General features: G+C 44.1%; 1 protein-coding gene across 1 annotated transcript in view; it reads right to left on the bottom strand.

The window, feature by feature from the left end:
• The window catches only part of HS1BP3 (HCLS1 binding protein 3), a gene marked incomplete at both ends in the record, with an annotated part of 51,711 nt that extends 32,785 nt beyond the window's left edge, over positions 1-18,926 (bottom strand). The window contains 4 exons of the mRNA XM_080341660.1: positions 1,901-2,123; positions 4,389-4,596; positions 13,853-14,018; positions 18,886-18,926. Of these exons, the coding sequence (XP_080197786.1) occupies positions 1,901-2,123; positions 4,389-4,596; positions 13,853-14,018; positions 18,886-18,926 (638 nt within the window). The remainder of the gene's footprint in view (positions 1-1,900; positions 2,124-4,388; positions 4,597-13,852; positions 14,019-18,885) is intronic.
• Between the last annotated feature and the right edge of the window lie 8,439 nt (positions 18,927-27,365).

The raw sequence follows: 27,365 nt of genomic DNA, 5'->3' as shown, positions 1-27,365 counted from the left end.
TTACTTATTTCAACCTGAATTTACTAGGCATTAAGGAGCAGTTTGCTACTAAACATATTTGTCCAGTCTGCATCACCTCCTTTTTCATTCATCCCCATCCCAAAGTAACTTCAGGCACATGTGAAGAACTAAAGCTGTGAGGCCTGCAAGCTCCCTCTTTAAAGCATGTAAGCACCTTAATGTGCATAGAAGACAGCCAAAAATGGTCACCCAAGAAATGCCCATCCACTGAGAGACAGCTCTTGCCATTGGCCTCTTAACCAGACACCTATTACTAGATGGAATAAAGCTGGGATATGATGCTTATGTCCAATCTGATCTCCACTGATTTGAATTGAAAATATCTTCCATGGAAGCAGGATGAGTTACAGGACAACAGAGACAATGTAAAATCAGAGTCAGGATTCTCATTTCCACTGTCACGTTTCTGCCTCAACACTGTACATGTGAGATTTACAAAAATAATAATAAATACATATGGAGGTTTTTTTTAATAGATAGTCTACCACTGATTTAGAGTGAAAAACATATGACTGCATAACATGTCATGCTGCAGGGCCGTACCAGTGAAGATCATACTCCTTATATAAGTGAAGTTATTCTGATTCAGCAAGAATTCTGTCCTCGAAAGGAATGGAAGCAATAAACAAAATGAGGATTAAATACCAGATCTTGTCATCCTTCAATGCATTAAAAGACCAAAATAATACAGACTTTCAAATGCTATGTCAAACTGTGCAGAGCAGAAAAGCAAACTTCTTGCTTGTTTTGGAACGGCAAGTTCTTTACAGCTTATACTCGTTGTAACTCGGAAAATACAACATTGCGTTTGCTAACCCAATATATCATTTTCCTATCCAAAAAAGGACAGCTTCTTTTGTAAACTTACCAACTAAGGACCATTTTGTGGGAAGCACTGCTTTATCTAACTTCTCATTGTAAATAGTTATTTAACTTTTTTAAACTCTTCCTCAGCAAAGGAATAATTTTGATGCTGAGTAATTAAGCACATGCTTTATCAAAAGAATAATATTTAAAGTTTTCTGTTGATATGTAAAGGATTAAACACTTCAAGTAAAAAGGATGATATCTGGACATCAACAGTTACATATGATCATAACAGCAGGAGCAAAGTCCAAATGACGCTTCCAGTATTAATCACTGTAGTTGACCTGACTTAGTGTGAGAGACTCCGGCTTAGAGCCTGGAGCAAATGATCCCCTCGGAAATGATTCAAGGTAATTGGGAAACAGTAAGAGAGGGCTCTGGCCTGTTACTATCAGTTACTGCCTATTGCTGTGAAGAAGCATTGGAAGCACTGAGTCCAAGACAACATTCAGTAGTGGCCGGTGATTGTGGGTGGCTCAAACAATTGAGTTGAGCCAGTCAGTGCTTACTGAAGATCAAGAACAGCTACGTCTTTCCTACTTGGGCATCTAAAGCCTGAGACACCCTAAAAAAAGTAGTCATGACTCATGATCCCAGCCACTGAGAAAATAAATTTGCTTCCAGGCTTCAGTAGTTAAGAAAGTTTTTGGGAACAAGGCAAGAAATTCTACCCTGAAGTGAAAAAAATGTCTGAAAATTATTGGACTGGTAAGCAAACCCAGATACAAACTTTAGCAAGCTTTGATTCAGTTACTGTTTCTCTAGCTGTTTTTGCTTACGCCTCAGCAGCACTTAGCATGTGACACCTTCACATAAGGGTTTCCTGAGGAATGCAGTAAAAAGATGCTACAAAGTCTCTTCCCTCTATCAAAGCACCTTCCTTCATGAACTGCAGAGGCTTCTCCTCTGCGAAATTCAGCTGAAAGTGGTCGACGTTATAAAACGTTGAGATGAGGGGACAGTTTAGAAAACTAGGCTACAAACGAAATAACAACAGCACTATCAGCCATACCTTATTATACCAAGAGGGTCTAAATCTTCTTCCTCTTCTTCCTCTTCTTCCTTTTCTTTTTCTCCCCCTTTCTTGGCATTTTCCACTGATGAAAGCTGTGAGATTAAGTCAGGTGTCTTCTCCTCTTTGAAAAAATCCAATGCTTCATTTTCTTCATCCTCTTTCTCCTTGTCATCAGGAATGTTTTTACCCTTGAAGTCAATGGCACTAGTAGATTTTGTTCCTGCAAAATACAGTAATGGATGCAAAACCAAGTACACAAGATAACTATGTTTTATTTAATACCTTTCACCTGTTCCTGATGGTTTTGCTTGGGGAATGAAGGACATGATAACTTTTTCTGAAACTCTTTCAACATTCCTGACTGTCCCTTCCATCCACTGATGTGTCATTATGTGCCTGATCTGTTTACTGATTCAAAGTAGTTAAGAAAAGACAGAGGAAATGAACTTTATCTGAGACATAACAGCACATGTCTAAGCTGCTTATTTATGTTCCCTCTATAGTCAATAGAAACAATAGAATTTCCACGTGGTGATTCATTCCACCCAAACTAAGTTGTTTGAGGAGGAGTTTCCCTCTGAAGTGCCTGTTTCTCTCCACCGGCTACAGAGTGACCGTAAATACTCTGCTCAGATGTAGTTAGATAAGTTTCACATAGCTACTTGAAATAAACTCCACTTTTTGTTACTATTTTGACTAATTTCGGCTACAATTAAAGCACATTGGACAGCACAAAAAGGTTTCCACAGCAGCTCTTCAATTCAGTCTCAAAAAGAAAGCCTGAAGTTCTAATTCCCTTCAGTATGCAAGATCCATCCAAGTGTGCAAATTCAGCAAACAGACCAAATCTTCTCACCATACTTCTAATGTGCAAAGCCCAGGAGAATGAGGAGAGAACTGTTCCTTGCTGTGGAGTCTCTGGATGCTCAGGAAAGCAGTTTTAGCTACTGAGACTAGCTAAAAATACGCTAGTGAAAACCAGAACGAATAGAATTCCTGGTTTCATCCTTTTGACTGTTAATGTAACACGGCATGAGAGACTCATCACACCCAGCTTTTCATGCTTGCATCTGCCAAACCACCCAAGGCAGACTTCATCAACTAAACGTGTGTGTCTACACCTAGCAAGTCGCCTTACTCTCCTCTTGCAGGGAAATGAGTGCTGGTCAGGGTGGGCAGTGGATGTCTGGATGCTGCTTATCCCCACAGTCATCTGGGTTTTACCACGTTGATTCTTCCTAAACACCTCTGAATGTATCAACTGTGTCTACAGCACCTGTAAGCAAAGTGTACACAACCAGCTTGAGGTTTTGCAGTGTCTGTACCGAATTCCACCTGGTCTGGTTGGGTGAGACTTACATTATTCTAAAGCAGATTGTGATGAACGGGTCACTTTACTTTCACCCAAGCTGTCCACAATATAAAACCAGTCCAAACTAATTCAGCTGTAGACATGTTAGGTTAATAAGAATGCAAAGGTTAATCAACACAAATTCTGAATTCTCCGTGCAAGGGGTCTACTTTCAAGAGAACACTGCCAAGGAAAAAAATACTAAAAAAACACAAACCAAACACTCCAAAACCCTTCTGAACAAAAGGATTTTGCCAAATATTATGCAATTTTGCCCCCTTTCACTTTAGGAAGCTGTCAGTCTCACTGAAGTTCTAATCTGGCCACACTTGACACTTCAGCAAAATGGGCTGTTCACACATGGTGACTTGCCAGCACCTTGCAACCTCCGTTCCTTAAACTAACGTTACCCTGTGAGTGCTGCAGAGCACCAGGCTGCAGTATTCTCTGCTCAGCAGCTCTCAGCTGAACTAAGAACAGACAGCCCATCTGTTCCATTCATTCAATGACTCCCTGCTATGCATGAGGAACATAAGAAAGGAACTATATGAAACCCTGGAAGAGGCAGCAGGATCTGGACATGAGGCTAAGAAAAATTTAACAAAAAAAAAGAAAGGCCAGAGAATGGGTTTAGCTAGCAAAGAATCTGCATTTTATTCAAATCTTTCTCAGGGTTGGTAATTTGCTTTAGGACCCTCTTCAGCAAGGTCCAGCAATTTCATTAGGAATGAAAACTAGACAAAACGTGGAACAGTTGTTCACTAAGGGAAACCCTGCACTGTCCCTTTAGGATCCATCTCTCCACTGATAAGAGATGATTATTTAGCCTTTTGAACTTACGTGTTTTGAATCACAGCTTAGGTAGATGCCCAAGGGAAAGCAGAGACAGTGGGACAGATACTTTCAAAGTGAGCACTGTGCTATCACTACTTCTGAATGAAGCATGTGTCCGCTGAGAAGAGGGGAAAACACCAGCAGATATCACTATGCAGCATCATAGATGTACAAGAGGATATTTTCAGTGGCAGCCTTGATTCTGGCATTCTCTAGTTTCTGACTACCTAATTTAAGAACTTAATAACGCTTTTATCAAGCACATTTGTGGGAGAGGGGACACTCATATCTTTTAGTTACCTAAAAATTCCAGTAATTCAGGACTTGTTGCTAGATCCTCATGTTTTGAGATGAATTTCATGATATCATTGAACATCGCTCTTCGTTCACAGATGTCAGATTCCCCCACAAAGAGAAGTTTTCTAGGCAAAAGTGGAAGAGAAGCCTGTGGATACCGCGTTGTCAGTCTCTGGTAGAGCTCCTCAATCTCGCTGTACTTCTTGGAAACCTGCAATGAAACACGCTGCCCGGGTGAGTTTCTTTACAGGGGATACATGAGGAGCAGTTTAAGCACTGTGAAACACTAACCCTGGAAACTGAAGTGGGAAAACATGTATTACCAAGGATATATACAGCCTATTAAAGCCTGTTATCTACATAGTGAATCCCTGAGCATTGTTGCCAGTCTTCTAATTCTGTTATTAAAATCCTCTCCCTAATGGAATTGAAGTTCATTGCCAGATACCCAATGTTCATTTTTCTGACTCATCAATTAACAAAATACAGGGAAGGTCACTGCTCCAGATACTTTTCTCTGACAGCAAAAATCCTTGTCCACTACAAATGAGCTATATGATGTCCAGCCCTGAGAGAGAGAAGGAAAAGAAGCCCAGCCAGGGAGGGACCCAATAGAGAAAGCAGCCTGAATCTTTTCACCATTGAGCCAGAAGACCCCATTTTTCCTATCAGGTGGGCTCCAGTGCCCTTCTGGCTGCTGAGGCCTGAAAAACTGGCACATTTGCTGCCCTGCAGAACAGCTAATGCAGAAATCAAAGGGCAAAGGCCTCAGCTGACCTCTGACTATTCAGTTTATCCATGAGAAAATGAAAACCAACAACTTGGCCATGCCCCACAGGTTCTCATAGAGGGAGAAGACGATGCCAGCAGTGAATGGAGTCATTGCTTCTGCAGACAAAGACAGGAAGCCTGAGGAGAAACAAGGCCCAAGATATTAGAAGGAAAGAGATAACCATGGGAACAGTGGTTAGAAATGGGGTTGCTTCTATTCCACTTCAAGTTTTAAATTCAATACCTTAAAAAATCAACACAAAAAAAAAATCCCACACAAACAAAACACTGTCTCTAACTGACATTACAGGTATAATGGAGAGTGACTGTCAGCCTCCGTGACAGTGGTGTTACGCAGACAGTATATTCATCATGGTTCTCCACAGCCCCCGAATCTAATAATGTGTTTCAACAAATACAGAGTCAGATTAAAAAAATGCAACCCCCAAAAATAGTGCTAGCGGAGTGTGTATGGGACTGAACGTTTACTGGGGTCCAATTCTGATCCTCTTGTGACACAGGTTGGTGAACTGTAGTGGAGTGAATTCTAATTAATACTGCACCATAAAAGATAGAGAGACTCAAGCATCACATACTGGGATGGGAGAAGTCAGAGTTTTTCTGCCAACACAGTGAAAAAAGAAAGTCAGCCTAACAAAAAGCATAGAAATAGAAGGAAAACAAGGTATAGATTGACCCAGAAGCCATAAGCTGTATCTATACTAGCGAACTAAACAGTATAAGGGCATACTCCCAGGCATTGGAACCTGAGAGTGTCTATTAGTATTATAGAATTATATAGTTTGGAAAAGACCTTAAGATCAAGTCCAACCGTTAACACAGTCAAGTCCACCGCTAAACCATGTCCTTACAAACCTCATTTACACATCTTTTAAACACCTCCAGGGATGGTGACTCAACCACTTCCCTGGGCAGCCTGTTACAATGCCTCACAACATTTTTCATGAAGTTTTTCCTAGTATCCAATCTAAACCTGCCCTGGTGCAACTTGAGGCCATTTCCCCTTGTCCTATCACCTGTTACTTGGGAGAAGAGACCAACAGTGACTACAGGAACCTGACAATGTCTGGCACAGTTTGGACTCTGGGCAGCTGGCACTCCTACAGATATTTTTTCGGCCCAAGATTTATTCCAGTGCAGAGACCACTCAGTAGCCAGTTTGGGTTCTGATGCCCATTGCACGGGGTAAGAAAGTTTCATACCATGGATGCAGCCAGACTGCACCAGCTGTCCTCCAGCCCAGAGAACAGGTCCTGACATTAAGAGACACACCTCAGCTAGTTTCCTAAATTGGACATAAGCATAAAGAGCAATAACCACCTTGGCTTTCATGCATCCCTGCCTTTTGCAGTAATTATCAACAAAGTGAGCTGATTTGAAAAATATTTGCAATTCCGTTGTGCAATGTTCAGTACGGGGTCAGTGACCAGTCACAAAAGGCAAGCAGCTCCATAGGAAAGATCTGAAGCACAAAATCAAACCTGAGTCAAAAGGAGTATGAAAAACATGAATTTTCAACTCATTTCCTGTAAGCAACACAGGTAAGCATGAGCAACAATGTGCAGGGACTGACATGCAATTCAGTTGCCAAGCACAAAAGTGATGTCAATAAAACAGTGTTCCCAGAATAAGACAATCCTCCCTTTGAGAGATACCACAAAAAGAGAGAAGAAGGCATTTCTGGAATTTCTGAATTGCACACTTCTAGTTTGCTAGGTTCTAGTAGCAGTCTGAACAGGGTACAACACCAGAGCCTCTCCCAAAAACACTACATAAGCACAAATGTAAGGTCAGTGAGGAATTCACTGGTATTTTTTCAAAAGAATAAACAATATTACCCTCCACGCAGGAAAAAAAAAATCAAGTCTGATTTGTGAAAATGTTCAACATCTAATTAATTTCAATAATAAATAACAAATTAATGTCTAAAAGCATTACAAGACAGCAGTCAATCAACAAGACTATGCCAAAACAGCTTTAAAATACTCCAAAAGTAACAATGAACTGAGACATACAAACTTATTTCTTTACCCACTTAGTTTTCATTCCTCCTCTCTCAAGCTCTGTAATTTATTCATGAATCTCAATTTATGTCTAATTACACCATTGAACCTAAAGTAAATGCACACCCTCGCATCATATTGGTAATTGAGCCTTTGTGAATCTGCGTGGGCTGTGACCACCACCAGCAACCCTGCCAGACAACACAGTACACAAGTTGCTAACGCTGTGTCCAAAGCACACAAGGTGCTGCCCAACAGCCGCAGCGAACCCTGCGAGCTCATCTCCAGCGGTGTGGGGATGCCCTCTGCTGGGATAACCCACCACACAGGCCAGATCTTAAATCTCCAGCCCAAACCTCGCTTACCTAAGCCTGGTGCTGGCCCCTGCAAGCCCTCGACAGCTGCGGGTCTTGTTCTCCTGTCCCTCTGTCTCAAACCTCAGCTGCTGCTGTCTCCTCTACATCTTCATTCATCTTTACCTTGGTTTTGGTGCTTGAAATGCAGCAGTAAGAATGGCTGAATCCATCAGCCTCAGCCTGATGCATTTAGAATCACAGAATAGTTTGGGTTGGAAGGGACCTCTGAAGATCATCTAGTTCAAGCCCCTGCCATGGATAGAGACATCAACTAGATCAGGTTGCTCAGAGCCCTGTCCAACCTGACCTTGAACACTTCCAGGGATGGGACATCCACAGCTTCTCTGGGCAGCCTGTTTCTGTGTCTCACCACCACCATCATCATAAAAACTTTATTATTTAGGTCTAATCCAAAGTTATCCTCTTTCAGTTTAAAACCATTGCACCCTGTCCTGTCACTACAGGCCCTGGTAAAAAGTCTCTCTCCATCTTTCTTAGGAGTCGTCTTTATATATTGAAAAAGGCTGCAGTAACGTCTCCCCAGAGCCTTCTCCAGGCTCGACAACCCCAACTCTCTCAGCCTGTCCTCACACCAGAGCTGTTCCAGCCCTATGACCATTTTTGTGGCCTCCTCTGGCCCCTCTCCAACAGGTCCCTGTCTGGCTTGCACTATGGTCGCAGGGGTCTCACAGATCGTATTTTCTCAGGTCAAGACCCATGTGTCACTCAAAGCATTCTCACACCTCACCAGTCAGAAAGCACTGATTTGCTGTGATGATTTTGTACCTTGTCAATTTTACATCCTCTGGCAATTTTCCAGGAGAAAGTAGTATCAGCATGTAGCAAAATTAATTTGTGCTCTTCCTGGTTACCACTTACAGGCATTTGAAAAGAGTTGATGAATCCTATGGTCCAAAATGTCAAGATAAAAAAACAAACACTGCTTGAAAAAACATTCCATCAATCCTATTAAGTGTACAAGGTCTCATTTGATTAATATGGAAATATTTTTCTTCTGCTGCCTGTAATCCCTTTAGGTCTTGATTCTGTACTTATCCTCTCCCCCTTCATGTCTCTAACTGAACTCTGTGAACACTGTTCAGCTAAAACCCCAACCACCTGAGTGCACGCACTTCAAGGAGTTCTGTCAAGTCACAATATCAAAGGCTCAATCTACTTCACTTCAAAGGAGTTAATCATGCAAATACAGCAAAGCATGTGCATATTTGCCAGGTCAAGACCCTATCTGCCTGTAACAATTAACATCCAACATAGAACTGAGAGGCAAGGATGGGTTTGAATATTTTTTTACACCAGGAACAAATAAGTAAGTTGAATATGATCAAATATAGCTAGAAGGTTAAGAAAACCACCGGGAAGTTCAAAGTGAAAGCCTGAAGTTTGCTGCTAATCCCTCAAATCTCACACATGTGCCTTGCCCCCTTCTTCAGGAGAAGCTCATGCATGAAAGTACACACACCAGAATGCCTGCAGGATATGAGCCTGCGACTCTCAGATGTGCATAGGAGAATTTGATCTCACTCTATTAATGGGATTTAATGCTTCCTTTTTCCCTAGGCTCCTTTTAATGCCCTATTTCTGACCTCAAACTGGCCTTCATGTGCTTTATAGTTATTTATCTCGAGGATTTCAGGGAAACTGAGATCTCAGAACTAACCCAAGCCCTTTGGTCAGCCAATGCACACTAGTGAAGAGGACTCTTGATCTTACAGTATTTCACAAAATACTTATGGCTACTGTGACTTTCTCTTACCAAGCCCACTTCTTAACACTGTCACAAAGCGGAGGTACAGCAGCATTGTCCTTTATACAGCCACCAGCTTTGGATTCGGGAATCAAAAGCACCCCTTCTCATAGAGAGCACAAACCAACCTTTCACTTGTAGACTCCCTGTTCAAGCCACACCAGAATTCATGTTGTTTGGTGACCTCATGGGTTTGCATTTTGGTGGATTTTAATTACACGACCACATGCTGCTCTCCCCACCTGTTTTACCCAGCAGAAGAGCAAGCACTCTAGTATTTCTTTTTAATTAACATGAATTCTTAGCAGCTCCTGAAACTATCACTACACTGAGCTGGGATTTTTTCTTTTCCTTCTCACAACACAGAGGTTATAATGTGAGGGAATTTATCTTTACAACACACTTGTATGTTCAGGAAATAGCAACTCCAACGCACAGATTTTGAGGCCCACAGAAAGAAGGACAACATATGCAAACAGGCAATGATGAAAACATAGATGATTACATAACCATGTACTCACACACCCTCATAATAAGAGAGGAAGACAGTTCTATAGTAAATTCCTCCCAAAAAAGTGCTGTCTGTCAAACATCGGTAGTTACTTCCTCAGCTTTAAATAAGAAAGATCTTGACTAACAAATGCAATTTGTAAAAAAGCAATTAAACTGGGTACATGTAGAAAGGGAAGGCACTATAGACAGGGTGGATTTTGAATAAGGCTAGGAAGAGAGAAGTTAATTGCTGAAAAAGGTAAGGTGTAGCTAGAAAAAATGCATTTAAGATAAATGAAGCCTTTTCTTCTTCTCACAGAAAATAGCAGATCTACAGGCAAGAATAATGTCTTCCCTCTGCAGTAGAACCTCTGATGCAGCACCAAAGATAAAACAAATTTCACTGTTTCAATAGGGCAAGAGGATTCTGACCTTTGAAAGAAATTCAGCTTTTTCCTTCAATTATCAAATATAACCTCAAGGTTAAGCAGTTCTACAACCTATTTGCTCTGTTTTACAAATGATTTTTTTTTTTAATTAATAAATCCCTCCAGTTCTTAAGTATATAGATCTGAAATTCATCACAGAAGTGAATTTCCTCTTCTGTTAATGCTTCAGAAGCATTTAAATTAGAAACACCATGATAGTGATTTTGCATAGTCCCATTAAGGATAGGGAACAGGGAAGTCTGGATTGCTCATACCTACAGTAAAGGCCAGAGGTCAGATCTGAAATCTGGGGGCTGTTCATTTGGTTTTGGTCATAGGCCCTTACCATGTCTTGATCCAGTGTGGTCTAAATCGCAGCCCAGAGATTACAGCTAGCTTAGAGGATGCTTCTGTCCTGTTCACCACCTTTTTCCAGGGGATACAGAGAAGTTATTTGAGCAATTAATGCTGCTCGGTCACATCGCTACTCGTGTTTGCTCACAGCCTAATGCACAGAAAGCAAGTTTGACTGCTGCCACCTAGGGCCTCAGCATGAAGGGGAGTCACTTCAACTGGAAACAGGTGGAAGAACAGGTAGACAAGAAAAATCAATTTAGCTGATATTGCAGGGAGAGAAAGAGGGGAAGAAAAATAAAAACAAAGGTTCTCAAAACACAGATCTGGCTCCTGAGGTAGCCAAAATCAAATTAACATACCCAGAGGCAATGAAGACCCTATGACATCTACTTGTCTTCTCCAACCTATTTGTCATCTGAGCACTGTGACATCAGCTCCTTCCTTCAGCCTCTCAAATTTGGTTCAACAACAAGTTTCCTCTCCCATTCTGCTTGCATACTTGGGAAGGCAGAACGGGCACACATTGTTCTTTTTCCTCCTTTCAAACAAATTTGACATTTGACCTGCTGCCCAGTGTAACCTCATTCTTCTCTGCTGCTTCCTAGTCACCTGTTTCTCTTAAAAATCACTTGCAAAGTCTCTGGTAAAGGGCTGTGGTTCTTCCTTGTGCTGGTACAACACCCAGTAGAACAGGGCACTACGCAGACACTATGGGTGCAATTTACCTCCCCTGGCAGCCGCAGGGCTGGGGTTTGCCTCCAGGTTAAGAGAGCTGCAGGAGGGGTCTCAGCTCTCATGACAGTCAGATATAGTCACTACATTTTGGCAAGATGTGACTGGAACTCAAGTCACCTGAGCACAGGCAGCTAGTGGTACCTTGGATGGTGTGCCCTGTGTTACCTCGCGCTGTTCCAGGATGGTGCCAAAACTTTCATGTCCTGTCTCACATCTGCCAGCGCCACCTAGGGTAACTTAGGGTTTCTCAAATGATACCAGCCATGTACATTAAGCAAAGTGGATTCCCCACACCAGAGATGCTCAGCTACACTCTTCTCAACATCCCTGACTGGGATGGGAGCTTAGAAATTCACAGCAAATGTAGGCATCTAATCATAGAGAGCAGATTGTTCTGCGTCTCATGCCATCTGAGATGCTTCATGGTATCACAAGAGGCTTGTGTGGTGCGGGCAAATATCACACAGCACCTATGGGAGACCCACAACCTCCTGAGGACCAGATGGAAAATCCCAGAGCACCTCTGGTGGTATAGACAGTGAGCTGTGTGCAATTCAACTGAGCCTTAAGTATTTTAGCCTGGAGTTGAAGCCCCAGCCGTCTAACATGTAGAATGCTTTCCCTTTACAGTCAAAGAAGAGAAGCATTTCCAGAGGATGAGTCAACTCATTCCCTTTATCCCTGTTGACCATAAAAGCAGGGCCAGACTCAGATTAAAATATCCAACTTACAGAGTCAGGATAAGTCAGGACAGGTGAATCCCTCGGTTCCTTCCAGTAATACAGAAAAGACCCAATGGAATGAATAGATGCAAAGCATCCACCCTCCAACCTCCCAGCTCGAGGTTTTAAATTACTTTCACACCCCAACTATATAATGCATCAGGCTTAGTCAGCTAAAAAAAAAATGTATCTGATGAGATGTTATTCCGGGCAGACTACCACAGTTTTCGTCTTCATGAAGAATGAAATGTCAGGAGGCCCGACCAGAAAAGAAATTGTAAAGGTTCATCTCACTTGAGAAGAGCAACTAAGTGCTGAAAATTCTCCTAGAGAGAGCGGACATGAGAACGCACAATCTCAGCAAGCAGGGGGGGCACAGTAGAAAGCCTGTTTCTCCTTTTTACAGAAGAGCTGATTTTATCTATTTTTCCTTAAATGAAGCAGAATGTTAGATGACAATAGGCCAGTTTAACACCTTGGGTTTAGTCTGGTTCTTTCTTGCACAGAGCTGCGTGGATATACTATAGGACATAAGCAGGTCTTGCTATAGAAAAAAAAAAAAGTGATTTCACATCCCCTTCTCTTATCTGCCCATGTCTGGACCTTCCCCTGCCCTAAAACAAACTGTAATGGGGCTGTGCAACTCGCAGGCTCAAGAAACAGGTGTGGATTAGTACTAAATAACATGCCCCTAAATGCTCATTTTTAGCCAGGACTAGTTCCTCAGCCGATGTTACAGAATAGGCACATGACACCAGCACACAGAAGGAAGCACAGCAGGAGCCAGAGCAAGCAGCCAGGGACAAGAAGGGAGAACAGACTCTTACGCCAGCATTGCTGCTTTTACCATGAAGTTATATATAGCATAAGGAGTGTGATAAATATATGCGATCTCCTCACCATGTACCTCTTCAAAACACTGACAGATGTGGCTTTATCTGCAAATCAGACTGTGTAAACATCCATTTATTCAGGTATCTTCTACAGAGTGTGAATTACACAAGGGCTAATGATCTACCAGGTAAACATGCGCTCACATCACTCTGACATTACAGTCATCCCGAAAACACCTGTAAAGTGCAAATCTTCATAGCATGCAACAGAATGCATCCCTTGGAGTCCCTTTACAGTCAACTGACAGAGAAATACATTTCTCGGGACTGGTTCAGCAGGCAGCTAAAGCAGATCAAATGAAATGTACCCTAAATGTACCTTTTTTCATCAACTCAGTTCCAGGTGAGACAGCTTGAATGGACATGCATGTATACAGATGACTTAAAAAAGGTGCTATATTTTCAAATCTTTACTGTGCAAGCATCATGAAAAAGACAATACAACTCAATAATGTTTTATACAGATACTTCCTTATAAAAGTCTCTTACTAAGGATTTTTAAAACCATGTCAAGGCTAATAGGTCAGGGCTAACCTACTCCAAGGCTAATTCCTCTTATTGCCCCACATGATTCTCTCTCCATTCACATACACTATTACATATCTATTTCATGTCTATGTACCGAGTCCCAGTGCTGATACATATATCAGATAAACTAATTTTGCAGGAGAACTTGTAAAAAGTTTAATTGGTTTCTGCTTGTTGACCCACAGTGCAAAATGCCTTAAAGGCAACAAAAACCAGTCAATGTTGCTTTAAGCTCCTGGAATAAAAAATTCAATTAATACACTGTAATATTCCTATTGTGGGAATGATACAGACTGTGTGATGACAAAGTGTCTGCTACATCAGGACCAAAATAATTAAAGCTGATTAAGAAAGAAAAAAACCTGATCACTAACACAATACTGATTAAACATTTACCATAAATTGAACTACATCTTCAGGCTTGTGCTTTGCTGATTTGAAGGCAGCCAGTCGGGTTACAACGACAATGCGATACTCTACATGGCCAGACATCATCTTCCCGTGGATTTCCTGGTATTCTGGCACCGACAAATCCAGTCCCGTGTGCACATTCTGAATTTGCCTAGGGAAGAAAACACAGGCAGAGTTCAGACATTGGCAGGGAGACTTTTAACTGACGCTTCTCAAGGATCCAGTTCAAAGCTCAAGGAAGTCAGTGCAAAGACTCCTGTTTCAACAGGACACCAGACAGACCCTACATGACACTGTTCCTACTCTGCAACAATACAAGTTTGGACATGGCCTGTTTCCGATACTCTATCCCAAAGCACCTGCCATGGGCCACTGCAGACAAAATGCCAGGAATACAGCATTTCTGGGAACAGAAAATAGGGATTCATTCAGAACAGGACTTAATCCATAGGAGCTGAAGGTGCTGTCCTACCCAGCAGGGTAGATGAGAAGATCCCATGATCAATCATCTGGCCTTGTTTTCAAGCAAAGGTCTGTTCACTAGAATTCCCCCCAAGCCCTACCCACCTCTCCTTTGTCTTAGGACATCCCCAGGAATGGCAGAGACAATAGCTGAAGGAGGCCATGAAAGGAAGAATGAGTTTGCTTGAGTGCAGAGACAAAGTTTCTAAGAGCCAACAAAGGAACTAGATTAAAGCCTGAAATAGAAACAGAAGTTGCTGGAGCAGACTCCTGGGCCAATCACACAGTTTCAGTTTTTGGAGGTCCTTGAGGAAAAGCAAATACCTACTAGGACTGAGCAAGTTAAAAGAGTGAGTACATGATCTCTCTGAACTGCCTTCTGGTCTTGACTGACTGACAGTCTTGTTGCCAAATAGCAGAAAAGGTACACTAGCTAAAGTATCACAGAAAATCCCACTGAAAACAAACCCACCTGTCCTTTCAGAACCAGCTGAATTAGGAAAAGAATCAGAGCATTAACCTCTGAGAGCTGCCAACAGTCAGAACCACCCAAGGCTCCTCTTGCAGGAAAAGACAACAAGGGAGCTGCTGCTGCAGTTTACTCAACACGTTGTCTTCTCCTGCCAGCTTCAGATCCACTGAATCATGGCATCAACTTCCCCCTGGATTCCAACCCAAGGAATTACTTACAACATTTCTGCAAGAGGAATGCCAGGATCATGTTATAGAGCTCGCGCATCAAGAGTAAGACTGAGCAGCTGTTGTTGGGGCACCAGAGAATGGTATATTTAACAAAATAAACAGTCTGTTTCAATAGACTGGAAACCAAAACTGATGAGCCACCCTTTCCGCAAAGTTACCCCCATGCCAAGCCATAGTACATTTACTGCTGCTGTCGCTGAAACCAAGTACTCTGAGAGATGCAGAAATTAGTTTATCATCCAGAGCATTGAATACTCTCTGAACACATCTCTGCATGCATCCTTCCTACGTGTGAGTGAGCAATTTTAATTAAATCAAAGGGACTGTTAAAAAAATTTCATTAAACATTTTTCTGCCTTTTTTTTAACCTCAGCTGTATGGGGAATGTCAGGTCTTCCCTGGACTTCCTGTGGATTGCAGAGGTGTCTTGTGGAATTCTTGCCTCTTTCTTTAGGAAGTTTAGATTAATTAACACAGGTGTTCTTCATCTAAGTATGCATGTGGTGTACAATCTTAAAATACACTTTAAAGAGGCTTAAGTAATCTAGTTTCAAACAAAGATTCAAAGCTTCTCTCATCATGTAAAAAATTGACCAGTTCTTTTGAAACTTGAGTTTTCCCAGGAAGGCAGCTTCTGAATCTCCAATGCAAAACGGGAATAAAAAGCTTTTTAAAGAGTATCTCGAGAGTTCTCTATAAATTGGACAGCAACAAACAAGGGCACAGGCCCAATTTTGTACTCAATCCTCTTTGCAAGTCATGTTCAAAACAGTAGGGCTTTAACAACAGCTCTACTGTCACCAAGATTTTGTACTAGGTACCCAATGCTCCAATTTTGTCCTCATTTTCTGCCAGCCAAACCCTTGACTTTACACTAACAGACAAAATTTTGTTCTCGGTTATACGTTGTTGGACTTTGAACATAGAATCAATAGTGCTTATGTATAAATACATAGGTGCCTGACTTTCACCCAGCAGTCTGTTGAACCCGTAAGTAACTGTCACTATCTGGAGTGTTGCCTCCTTCACCGGCAGCCAAAATGCTGATCCAAAGGACACCTGCCAGTAAAATCAGTGGGATCTGGGGTTTTTAAAATATACCTGCATCAGAGGAAATATTCTCCAGATGTGCAGTCACTCAAATGTTGTGACTGCAGCTACAACAGCAAAAAGGTCTGACAGATGGTACTGAGGAGTGACTGACTTCTGTTAACACAAGCACAAATGACAAATTAACCTGCTTTTCGTCTCAGAACGTAAATAAAAGGAAAAAACACCACTAAACCATCCTTCCTGATTGGTCTTATTTGCTTAAAACACCAACCACGTACAGATGTTCTGAAATGACAAAAATTTCACTGCGAGAGCTACTGCATCAAAGAGTGAATTAGTACCTTACCTGCACCCAGGGTTTTTCATTTAAAGTTGTTAAAAGTCTCAGCTAAAATGACTGTAATGGAAAGCGATTAGAGGGAGGGGGAATAGCTATATTTTTGCTTATTTGCTTTACACCTTGTGATCACTTTCATTATCATCCCTTACAGTAAACCTTCCACTATTATTTCTTCCATAGCAACAAGACTATGTGTGTTTTTTAATACAAAAATTATTCTAAACTAATAGAAACCCGCAGGGAGGCTGAGACAGGTACAGCGTAATATCCAAAGCTTACTCTAGTTCTTGTAATGCCTTAGTTTCAAAATAAGCAGCCCCAGTGTTTTAGTTCATTCAATACTGTTATTGTTGTTACTCAAATGGAAGCAGCACCTACAAATCCCAAGATAGAATGTAGTTTCATTGCATTTTTCACATCAGACGCAATGATTTTTACACTAGCAACCTTAAAAAAGGAGAAAGGTGGTTGACTAAATGGGACTCAGAGGTTTATTGTTTCTACTCTTTAATCTAGTTTGTGTATCCCTTAAATTACACTTTTGTCTACAATACAGACAGTTCAGGGGAGCCTTGGGCGCATGGTTAAGTTTGCTAACATGAATGACTTCACCTGAACACAACAGGACCATTCACACCAGTGACCCTGTGCTTGCACAACTGGATCATGTGGGATCCACACGTGACAGCGGAAGGGTCGGCTGAACAGAGCAGTTTCCACAGCTCATGGAAGAGCCACAATATTTCATTCCTGTCTTTTGATCTGCATGTAATGCAAAGGCTTTGTACTTTAGTTCCCCTGCTTTCTGTGCTGAAATGTCAAAACGGGAAAGAAGGGAAAGCAGCCATTGCTAAGCAAGAAAACAATGTAAGGGATGTAAGCACTACGACTAGAGAAACTTTATTCCAGTGTCTGTGTGGTCAGGACAGCGGACTCTGCACTTTCTGCTTGGGTAAAGTCAGCCCTGTCAGCAGCACCAGCTCCAGCAATTCTCCTCCTTCTATGGGTGACCCCAGACAGGACCAAACTCTGATGAGCAAGGTCATAGCAAAAGAAGAAAAAACTTGTACAACTAGTTTATTCATTAAGTGAAGGCAAAATATCAGACACAAATTAGCCAGCAAACATTTTTGTTTCTCTGTATAGTCTAACTACAAGTATACAAATTATTATTTATTTATAATGCCACAGCAACTAGGAATCCTACTCCTAAACCAAAACCAGTACATGTAAAGAGTGAAAAAGGTCACAACTATACAGCTACATAATCTCACAAGCTAGAAAATACACTCAGTTGCTAAAGCCTTAATCCTAAACATACATATATATCCAATTTAATCACTGAAAGCATTCCAATACCAGTGGGACAATTTGCAAGTGGTAAAGTCTATTGACTGTAAAATAAATCCAGGTGTTCGGATTTCCATTTCCAAGCTAACCCTATATACAAAGTCAGCCCTATAAAACACGTGTGAGTTAAGTCAGATGCGTTTGAAGGTCCAAGGTCATTGCTCCAAAGGAAGTCAGGCCCTAATACAGCCAAATATTTAAGGATTAAAACAACGGCTTTGAAGTTAATGTGATTGAAATAGTTTCTAGTTATGTCCTAGGAGGCAGATGTGTGAGGCAAGACCTTGCTGAATCAACACTTGTTTCTCACGACACACCTGATAGGAAACTGCTTTCATGTGGTCTCAAATATCTCACAGGGGTAAAAAAAGGAGAGGTTTTAAAAACTTAAAGCAGTGCCTCTGCACCCACCTAGGACATGGCTTCCAGAAGGTGGGAAAACAGAATAAACACATTTTGCCCACCCCTGGCCTGACTTCGAACCAGAGGAGCTCCCTGCGGCCTGGTGGACACGGGGGTCGGGGCGCAGGGAGCCGAGGGTCAGCTGAAGGCTCTGGTGACACATCTCACAAACGTCCCTTTACACCTCAGGCATCATTTTTAAATCCTTCTGACCTGCCTCAAAATAGTGGCAAAGAAAAGACGTTTCTGGAAGGTGGGTCCCCAGCAGTGTCAGTGTGGAAGGGAAACCACCCCAAGTTACCACAGAATCACGAATGTCCCGGGTTGGAAGAGACCCTGCAGGTTCACGGACTCCACAGCCGGTGTCACAGCACAACTGCGGTCGCTCCCGGCTGCCAAACGCCACGTAACTCGCGGAACCGCACAGATCCCAAGTGTCCCAGGGGCAAATCCACACACCAGCCGCCCACTTCGGCCTCTCCTCAGCTCCGCCACCGCCCCACAGCCTCCCCTCCGCTGCCCCTCGGAGCCCGCCCCGGGCTCCCCGAGCGGCGCCGCCCGCCGCGCTTCTTCCCTGCCCCGGGCGGCTGCGCGGGCCCTGCCCCGCCAAGGGGAGGCCGCGGCGAGCGGCTCCGCAGCTGCAGCGCCCGGGGGTGCTGGAGGAGTTGAGGCGGGCGGCGGAGTCGCTGCCCTGTGCCCTCCCCGGTACCTGGTGGTGACCAGCACGGCGGGCGCCGGGCTGTGCTGCATGGCGCGGGGCGGCGGCGTCGCTCCCGATCGTTGCCGGGCCGAGAGGAGAGGCCGCGTCCGGCTGTCACGGGGTCCCGCCTCCCTTCCCTCGGGCTGGCAGCGGCCGCCCTGCCGGATGTTTGGCTGCCGGGCGGCTTCGGTGCAAAACGGTCACTGGGAAGGGAGGGGGGAAAGGAAAACGTCGGGGCCGGCGGGAAAAAAAGGCATAATTAGACCGTAGTCGGCAGGATTCGAACCTGCGCGGGGAGACCCCAATGGATTTCTAGTCCATCGCCTTAACCACTCGGCCACGACTACACCGATGGATGCCTGTTTTGGCACGGAAGCTCCACTAATTCACCTCCGCGTTTGTTCTTTTTTTCTTTACGGGGCCAAAAAAAAATCCCTAAGTCTCAGTGGCATCTGTGTGCCCTCCTCCTAAGGGCAGACAGCTCGCACGCATCTTTCTGCCTTAAAATAACGGGCAGGATGCTGCTGAAGAGCGTTAAGTTTAATAAAAACCTGCCCGCTGGCTGGGTGCCTCTTCCACGGCAGCTCTGCCCGCCGCAGGGCGCTGCAAACCCCCCGCTGCCCCGGCCACGGGGCTGCCCAGAGGTGCTGTTTGCTCAGCCTTGATTTTGGAACGAAAGCAGCAAGCAGCTGCTCCCTCTGCTGCCCTGCACCCGCACCCACAGCTTCCTTTGCACGCCTCTGGCTGCACCGGGATGTGCACCTGGGTGCTCGGTGCTTCCCTGAACGGGAATCACAGAACTTTAGGGATCGTAAGGGACCTCGAAAGATCATCCAGTCCAATCCCCCTGCCGGAGCAGGAACACCTAGATGAGGTTACACAGATATGGTGTATATGGTGGTGTGAACCGTCGCTGCTCTGTCTCCCAGAACAAGATGAACAGAGGGTCCAGCAGATGTTTGCAAGGTGAAAGAGACAGGGCAGATCCCAGTTCTCTGCTGGTCAGCACTTCAGTTAAGACTTTGTCTCAAAGGCACCATTTGGAGTAACCTAATAGTTGCTTCAGGTGTACCTGGGCTAAACCACATCAAGAGTTGAGGCCATAGTTTGCCCCCTATTGGTACCCTACTCCCTCCCCAGACTTACAGCAACCAGAACTATGACACCAGGGAAAGACTGGCACTAACTCCTGCAGGAGTAGGACAAACAAATTGGAGGGGTTTATATACAGACACCAGCACTAACCAACAGCTCTCACATGTGTGGAGCAGAATGATAAGTTTTTGCAGGGAAGCACCCGGGAAAAAACGCTTGGCACCGGGCACAGCTTGCTGCTGCTGCTCACACCTCAATACCACAGCAAAAATCTAAGGACATGCTGGGAAACAGAAACAGAACCAGAGGCTGCAGATACATCAGTGCAGCTGCCCTAAGAACAGGCTCTGCACCCCGAGTGGGTACCCAGCGGGGCCCAGGGGTGCCCCCAGAGAGGAGCAGCCCCCAAAGGAGAAGCTGGTGAGCGGACTAGGGCTCTTCATCCTAACAAGAAAAGCTGCAGGAGCTGGGGATGCGATGGAAGTCTGTAGAAATCAAGAGAGGTCCAAAGGTGGCAGATACAAAACGATCTTTTGCTGGTTTTGGTTAAAAAAGGAGTCTGATGAAATTCATGAGTCAAAACAAACAAAAAAGGGAGACTTCGTAAGTGGAATTCCTTCCTAAATCCTGGTTGTTTTCTCTCCCTGGTTATTGCCACTGGAAACCTTTTGTTAAGTAGAGTGTAAATATGACCACATGGCTGCAGCCTTCAGCAATTGCCAGAAGTGCTGCAAACCACTGGAAAATGCTTTTGAAATGTGCATTGTTCTCAAGTGGCCTCTGAAGGGTTAAAAAGCCCTGAGCTGGAGTTCCTGAAAGCATAAGTATAACCTAAATAGTTATTTGTCTAAATGAATTACTTCTTTAATGGCAATTTTGCCCCCGGTTGGCTTCCTGGATAATTCAATTTATTCAGATAGTGACAAGGAGTAAGCAACTGGCAGTTTGCCACCTGAGACAGCAAAAATAGAGCAGGACCTGAGCTGCCAGGCCTGGTGGAGGCAATGCCTGTGAAGCTGCTTCGAAAACTGGAGCTTTTCTCCACAAACAGGTGTCTACTCAGCCCTAGTGTGCTGCTGGGCTTTGTCTATGGCCTGGAGAGGCTGTGTGCACTCTATTGGTGTGCATGTGAAGATGTCCAAGCGCTGCTAATTTATCTGATTTCTTAGTAGGTCTCATTGTATGTGGCGTTTTTATAACTCTGCAGCCTGTGTTATCGAAAGTATCACGTAGTTGGAAAATAAACCAAATGTCTTGATGTTGCTAACCTCTGAAGTTGTGGAAAGAGTCAAGTGACTTACCCATAAGGAGTAGGATCTTTCATCAGGGGTTGACTACGCAGAGTGCATTTCTGAGTGAATATTGGCATAAAAGTTGGACAAAACTGAAATCCAGCAGAAGAAATCTGTGATATGCCGATAGAGCTGTTCGCTGGAGCTAAGCAACAATCTTGCCTTTTTCTGAAGCAATATCCCAGAATATTTGAGGTTTGGTTCCCATGTTGCCTTGCATGCTACATAGACAATATCTTCCATAGGACCCTTTTTTTGTGTGTTTTTTGTGTGTTTTTTTTTCTTTTTCTTTTTTTTCTTTTTCTTTTTTGTTTGGTTGGTTGGTTGGTTCGTTGGTTTTGGTTTTGGTTTTGGTTTTGTTTGTTTTTTTTCTTCTGGCAGAAAAGAGCACATAAATGAACGCTGGCCAGACTGTGGCCATCAGGCACAGTGGCACTGGGACTCAGGGCAGCTGATCGTCACCTGGAGATGTGGAGGGGCAGGCCTGTGGGAGACTGTGCAGCAAACCTGAGAACCAATACCAATATAAGAGTTCTTATAAATCTCATTATTTTGGGGCACCCTTTGAATACTGAGGTTCAGTAATACATTTCCACTGATCTGGGAGCACCTGCTATGTAACCACCTGATGGCCTATGTCCTGAGCTGACTTCCATGGGATAAAACCCTTCTTGTCTCTTTGAAGTAGTTTAAGTTTCGACTGTGTCTGGTGGGTTATCACTTTGTGCTATGAAACAAGGACTATCTTGCCTTAGAGCAACTGTGTCTGCACTAGCAGGGCTCTCAGAGCAGAGGGCTCCTGGAATGGCTGGTGAGTTTATATAATAATTTTCCCCCATCTTTTCACAAAATGCCTCTTAGGGACCAAAAAATGTTTCTACTCTTTTTCCACAGTACCTATCTGCTCTTCTACCTGCTCACTGCACATGTGGGAGCAGATCCTGCAGATGTTTCCTTCAACAGAAGGAGAAAGACCGTGTGACGGGGATGGGGTTGGGATGTCACCCTGCAATTCTGTGCCTGAGCTGTTATCAGAGGCATCCGACAAGGCGTACATCCCCCGTGACCCTGCACCACTCCCAGGGTCACAGATCAAGAAGAACCTGCTTGGAACCACATCCCAAAACCCTGCTCCCAGACACCAGCACAGTCCCATGGTGTGTAGATATTACAGACCCAACACCTCAGGCAGCTGTGTGAGGGTGATTTCGGCTCAGGACGGGTGAGCATCAGCCGTGTTTGCGTCTGGACTAATTTTTGTGTCCACTAGAGAGCACTCAAATACAAGCTGTAGATGAGGGCTCGGCTGCTGGTGATGGCTGGAGTCCCAGTCTCTGTCTCAGCCTTGGGGAGCCAACTGCCCAACTCCCGTCCAGCACCGTTTTCTTGCACAGTCAATCCCATTGACTCCAGTCTCTCCCTCAGCTCATGCCCAAAACTTGACTCTGGGACCAGTTCACTGGCATTTTCTACAGAGCTCAAGCCAGTCAGTGGTATGACCACGTTTGCAGTTAGGGCTGATATTTGTCTTTATGTTTTATACATAGTTTTACTCCCTGTTGCTAAACTAAGAACCTTTCACTGACTCATAAGCCAGAGGTGTTTTCTCAGCCACCTGCCTCAACATGAAGCGGGTTGTGAGGAACCAAGTGTTGGGTTTGTGCTTGGACTCAATGACCTTAAGGGTCTTTTCCAACCTAAACGATTCTGTGAGTCTATGATTCTATTCTAAGTGGGCATGGGATGAAAAAAAGGGAGAAAAAAGAAATGCTAAAGGTTAGAAATCAGCAGCCTACAGCTTGTATTCTTCATGACTTCTCCTCATACCTGGCACAGGGCATTTCTGACAGAGAACAGATCATTCTTCATCCACTGAGCTGGAGCAGAGCAGACAGATACAGAGAAAAATGATGCAGATACACCAAGCATCCACCTCCCCAGTGCTTAGAAAGGGGCACAAACACATTTGCTGTCCCTTTCCAGACATGACTCAAAAGTTCTCCCCTTGGCCCACCCTGTGGCAACCTAAAAAACCTGTGGAAGAGGTTTAAAAGGACTTGGGCAAGCTCACATGGCCTGGGGACTGGCAAGCAGCTGGAGAGCTTATGGTCTGGCACCTGTGAGATAGCCAGGTCCTCTGCAGAGCTTATGGTCCAGTGCCTGTGAGATAACTGACAGCCAGGTTCTGGGCCCCGTCTGGACCCATTTGGTAAGCAAGCAATGGGAGACACCAGTGGTGAGGAGTGTGCTGAAGGGCAGCTGTAGCAGACAGTCCAGACCTGAGAGGTGAAGGGGATGGTCCTCCCTGTCCCTTCAGTTCTGGCAGGGGCATGGAAAAAGCAGGTTAGCACCAGGTAGCCTTTCACTATATGTGCTGGAGGACTGCCCACCAGCCATCTTCGTCAGACCCAGCGTGCCCACAAAGGGTTGAAGAGAGGAAAAAAAACTCCTAAAGCCTGTTAAAATATTGAGTGATTTGTGGCTGGGGTCTGTTCACAGTATCACAGTATGTTTGGGATTGGAAGGGACCTCAAAAGATCATCTAGTCCAATCCCCCTGCTGGAGCAGGAACACCTAGGTGAGGTCGCACAGGAACATGTCCAGGCAGGTTTTGAATGTCTCTTCATTCAGCTCAATGCAAACAAACTGAAGCCCTAGAGTTTAATACTTTTCTGTTGCCCATGAGGGTACGAGGGGACTTGGAGTCTCCATCATAGAACAGAATCATTCTGGTTGGAAGAGAACCTCAGGATCATCGAGTCCAACCATAACCTAACTCCAGCACTAAACCATGTCCCTAAGAACCTCGTCTAAATGCCTTTTAAACACCTTCAGGGATGGTGACTCCACCACTTCCCTGGGCAGCCTGTTCCAATGCCTCACAACCCTTTCTGGGAAGAATTTTTTTCCTAATATCCAATCTGAACCTCCCCTGGTGCAACGTGAGGCCATTTCGTCTCATCCTATCACTTGTTACTTGGGAGAAGAGACCAACCCCCTCCATGCTACAACCTCCTTTCAGGTAGTTGTAGAGAGTGAGAAGGTCTCCCCTCAGCCTCCTGTTCTCCAGGCTGAACAGCCCCAGTTCCCTCAGCTGCTCCTCATCACACTTGTGCTCCAGACCCCTCACCAAATTAAGTAACACAAAATGAAACCTTTTTATAAAGTAGATGTGGAACAGTCAGGCTGCCTGTCCTTGGGAGGAGGCACCAAGCCATTGCAGGTCCTGCTGATTTGACTTTACCAAGGCCAGTAGTGATAGGACAGCTTTAAAACTTTAAATTTTAGACTGAAACGGTAGATTTAGATTGGATATAAGGAAGAAATTTTTTATTATAAGGGTGGTGAGACACTGGAACAGCTGCCCAGAGAAGCTGTAGATGCCCCATCCCTGGAAGTGTTCAAGGCCAGGTGGGACGGGGCTCTGAGCAACCTGGTCTAGTGGAATAGTGGAAGGTGTCCCTATCCATGGCAGAGGGGTTGGACTAAATGATCTCCAAAGGTCCCTTCCAAACCAAACCATTCTGTGACTTTGGTTCTATGATTTAGAGGTGTGAGTGCCCAACACTTCTGGAAATGAGGCATCAGCTATTCGTGTGTTCAATGCTTTTCCAGAAATTATTCAAATACATATAGCAAGAAGCTACAATGCTATGTTCCGTGTGTGTGTTTGACTTTTTTCTCCATTTCAGTGTTGAAGAAGCCAATCACTGCTCCAGCTTCTCCTCATCACACTTGTGCTCCAGGCCCCTCACCAGCTTTGTTGCCCTTCTCTGAAATCTCTCCAGCACCTCAAGGTCTTTCCTATAGTGAGGGGCCCAAAACTGAACACAGTATCAGGGCCAAGGTGTGACCCCATGAACTCATCCCAGGGCCACATCTGTCTCCTGTCCACCAAGCAGGGACCAGCTCTCGCAGCTCTGCATCCCTGCCTGGGTCTGATTCTTGGCAGTTCGTGGATTTGCTTTTCATCTCTCCTAAGACAGCAGGTGAACAACAGTGAGTTTATAAACTTCAGGGGAATTGCCCACCTGTTTTTGAATCACTGGCAGAGGACTCTGCTTGTAGCCATGGATGAGGAGAAATCAGCACTTACGGTATAGCAAATTAAATTGGGGAGAAGAAAACAAGAGGAAAAACATGGCTATTAAAACATAGTTCAAAAGCTGAACATGTTTTTTTTTTTTTCAACCTTGATTCATATTGGGAGAAATACAATATTAATTACCGAAAAAGGCTGCACTGGAGTAATAGGATTCCAGTGAAATGACCAGTCAGTTTATCACTGCTACCATTATTTGTTTTCAGATGACAATTACAAAACCCAGATGTGAACCACTAGGAGATTTTACATTAGGGCTGGTGTTATCTGCGAGTTTCAAAGGTAGCCAAAATGGTAGATTTAAAGTTCACTCCTGTTATATGATGTGGTAAGGTTGTTCATAGCCTGTCAAGGCAGTATTTTAATCTACAAACCTCCTAAACTCACTATAGACTTATTCTGTGGAGGAGGGAAGAGAGTTATGTAGCTGTTCTTCATTATGCCTTGTGCTTTCCCCCACCCTTTGAACAGTTAACCTGTAATATGATGAGCCACATGTCAGGAATAATCTAGTAGAAACCATAGGTAATCCCTGCCCAAAGATAAACCTGGCTTTTGAGCTGCTGCAGCCCTGGAATTAAAATTCCACCTCTCTTAAGTTAGGGGGTCATAGGTAAACCATGGATAAATTTCCTAGTAGCCAGTGAGGAAGCAACGATGAGATTTCCTGGTTTGCCTCGGTTTAATAAAGCCAAATCTTAAAATACAGGAAATTTTCTATATTATTCAAAAATCATATTTTCAGTAGATGGATACAATAGATTTTTTTTTCTCTTTCCTTCTTTCCTTTTTTCCTTCTTTCTTTCTTTTTTTTTTTTTTTTTTTCCAAAAGAAAGGATAGATTTGGGGTAGTTGACTCTTTACATAGGTGCAATGAAAAGAGTATATCCCCAAATCAAGAAAAGGTGAAGGAGCAGTCAGTAACTGCACAAGTTTCCAGGTAGACTCTCAAATAAGCTGCTAAATTTTTCAAGTACCTCTTCACCACACACCTGACCTAAGCTGTTGTGCAAAGACTTTACCTTGGTTTCCCTTACACCAAATAAAGCTCTGGAGGTGTTTATGTCCATGCTCATTCATTTGGTTGGTGATAAAGAGGAACCCAAGGTCTGCTTGGCTTTGGTGCTGACTCCTGGTTGTTCTCAGGAGCCAAGTTTTTGGCTTTCTGTAAGCCAAGGTGAAGCGACTGCCATCTGGTGAGAGAAACAATCGGACTGTGGAGAATGGAAATAAAGACTTCTTGAGAAACCACGTTGTTCTAGGTGGTCCTACGACCAGATTTATCCATGCCCTCTTCACATGACTGGAGACTCTGCTGAAATCAGTTCAAAGCTACAATTACAAACCCAGCATGATTAATGCTACCCAAGCATTCCTGTTTAACATTTTTATCGACGATTTAGATGAGGGGATTGAGACCGTCATCAGCAAATTTGCTGATGACATCAAGTTGGGAGGGAGTGTCGACCTGCTGGAAGGCAGGAGGGCTCTGCAGAGGGATCTGGATAGACTGGAAAAGTGGGCTGATTCCAGTGGGATGAAGTTCAGTAAGGCCAAGTGCCGGGTGCTGCACTTTGGTCACAACAACCCCCTGCAGCGCTCCAGGCTGGGCACAGAGTGGCTGGAGAGCAGTCAGGCAGAAAGGGACCTGGGGGTACTAATTGTCAGGAAGCTCAACATGAGCCAACAGTGTGCCCAGGTGGCCAAGAAGGCCAATGGTATCCTGTCCTGTATCAAAAATAGCGTGGTCAGCAGGACAAGGGAAGTGATCCTTCCCCTGTACTCTGCATTGGTGAAGCCACACCTGGAGTACTGTGTTCAGTTCTGGGCCCCTCAGTTCAGGAAAGACATTGAAGTGCTGGAGCGGGTCCAGAGAAGAGCAACACGACTGGTGAAGGGACTTGAACATAAGACCTATGGGGAGAGGCTGAGGGAGCTGGGCTTGTTTAGTCTGGAGAAGAGGAGGCTTAGAGGTGACCTCATCACTCTCTATAACTACC

The sequence above is a fragment of the Nesoenas mayeri genome, assembly GCF_963082525.1.
Source record: "Nesoenas mayeri genome assembly, chromosome: 3".
In the NCBI taxonomy this organism is placed as follows: Eukaryota; Metazoa; Chordata; class Aves; order Columbiformes; family Columbidae; genus Nesoenas; species Nesoenas mayeri.
The sequence above is the reverse complement of the archived record's forward strand: the minus strand, read 5'-3'. Positions and strand labels throughout refer to the sequence as shown.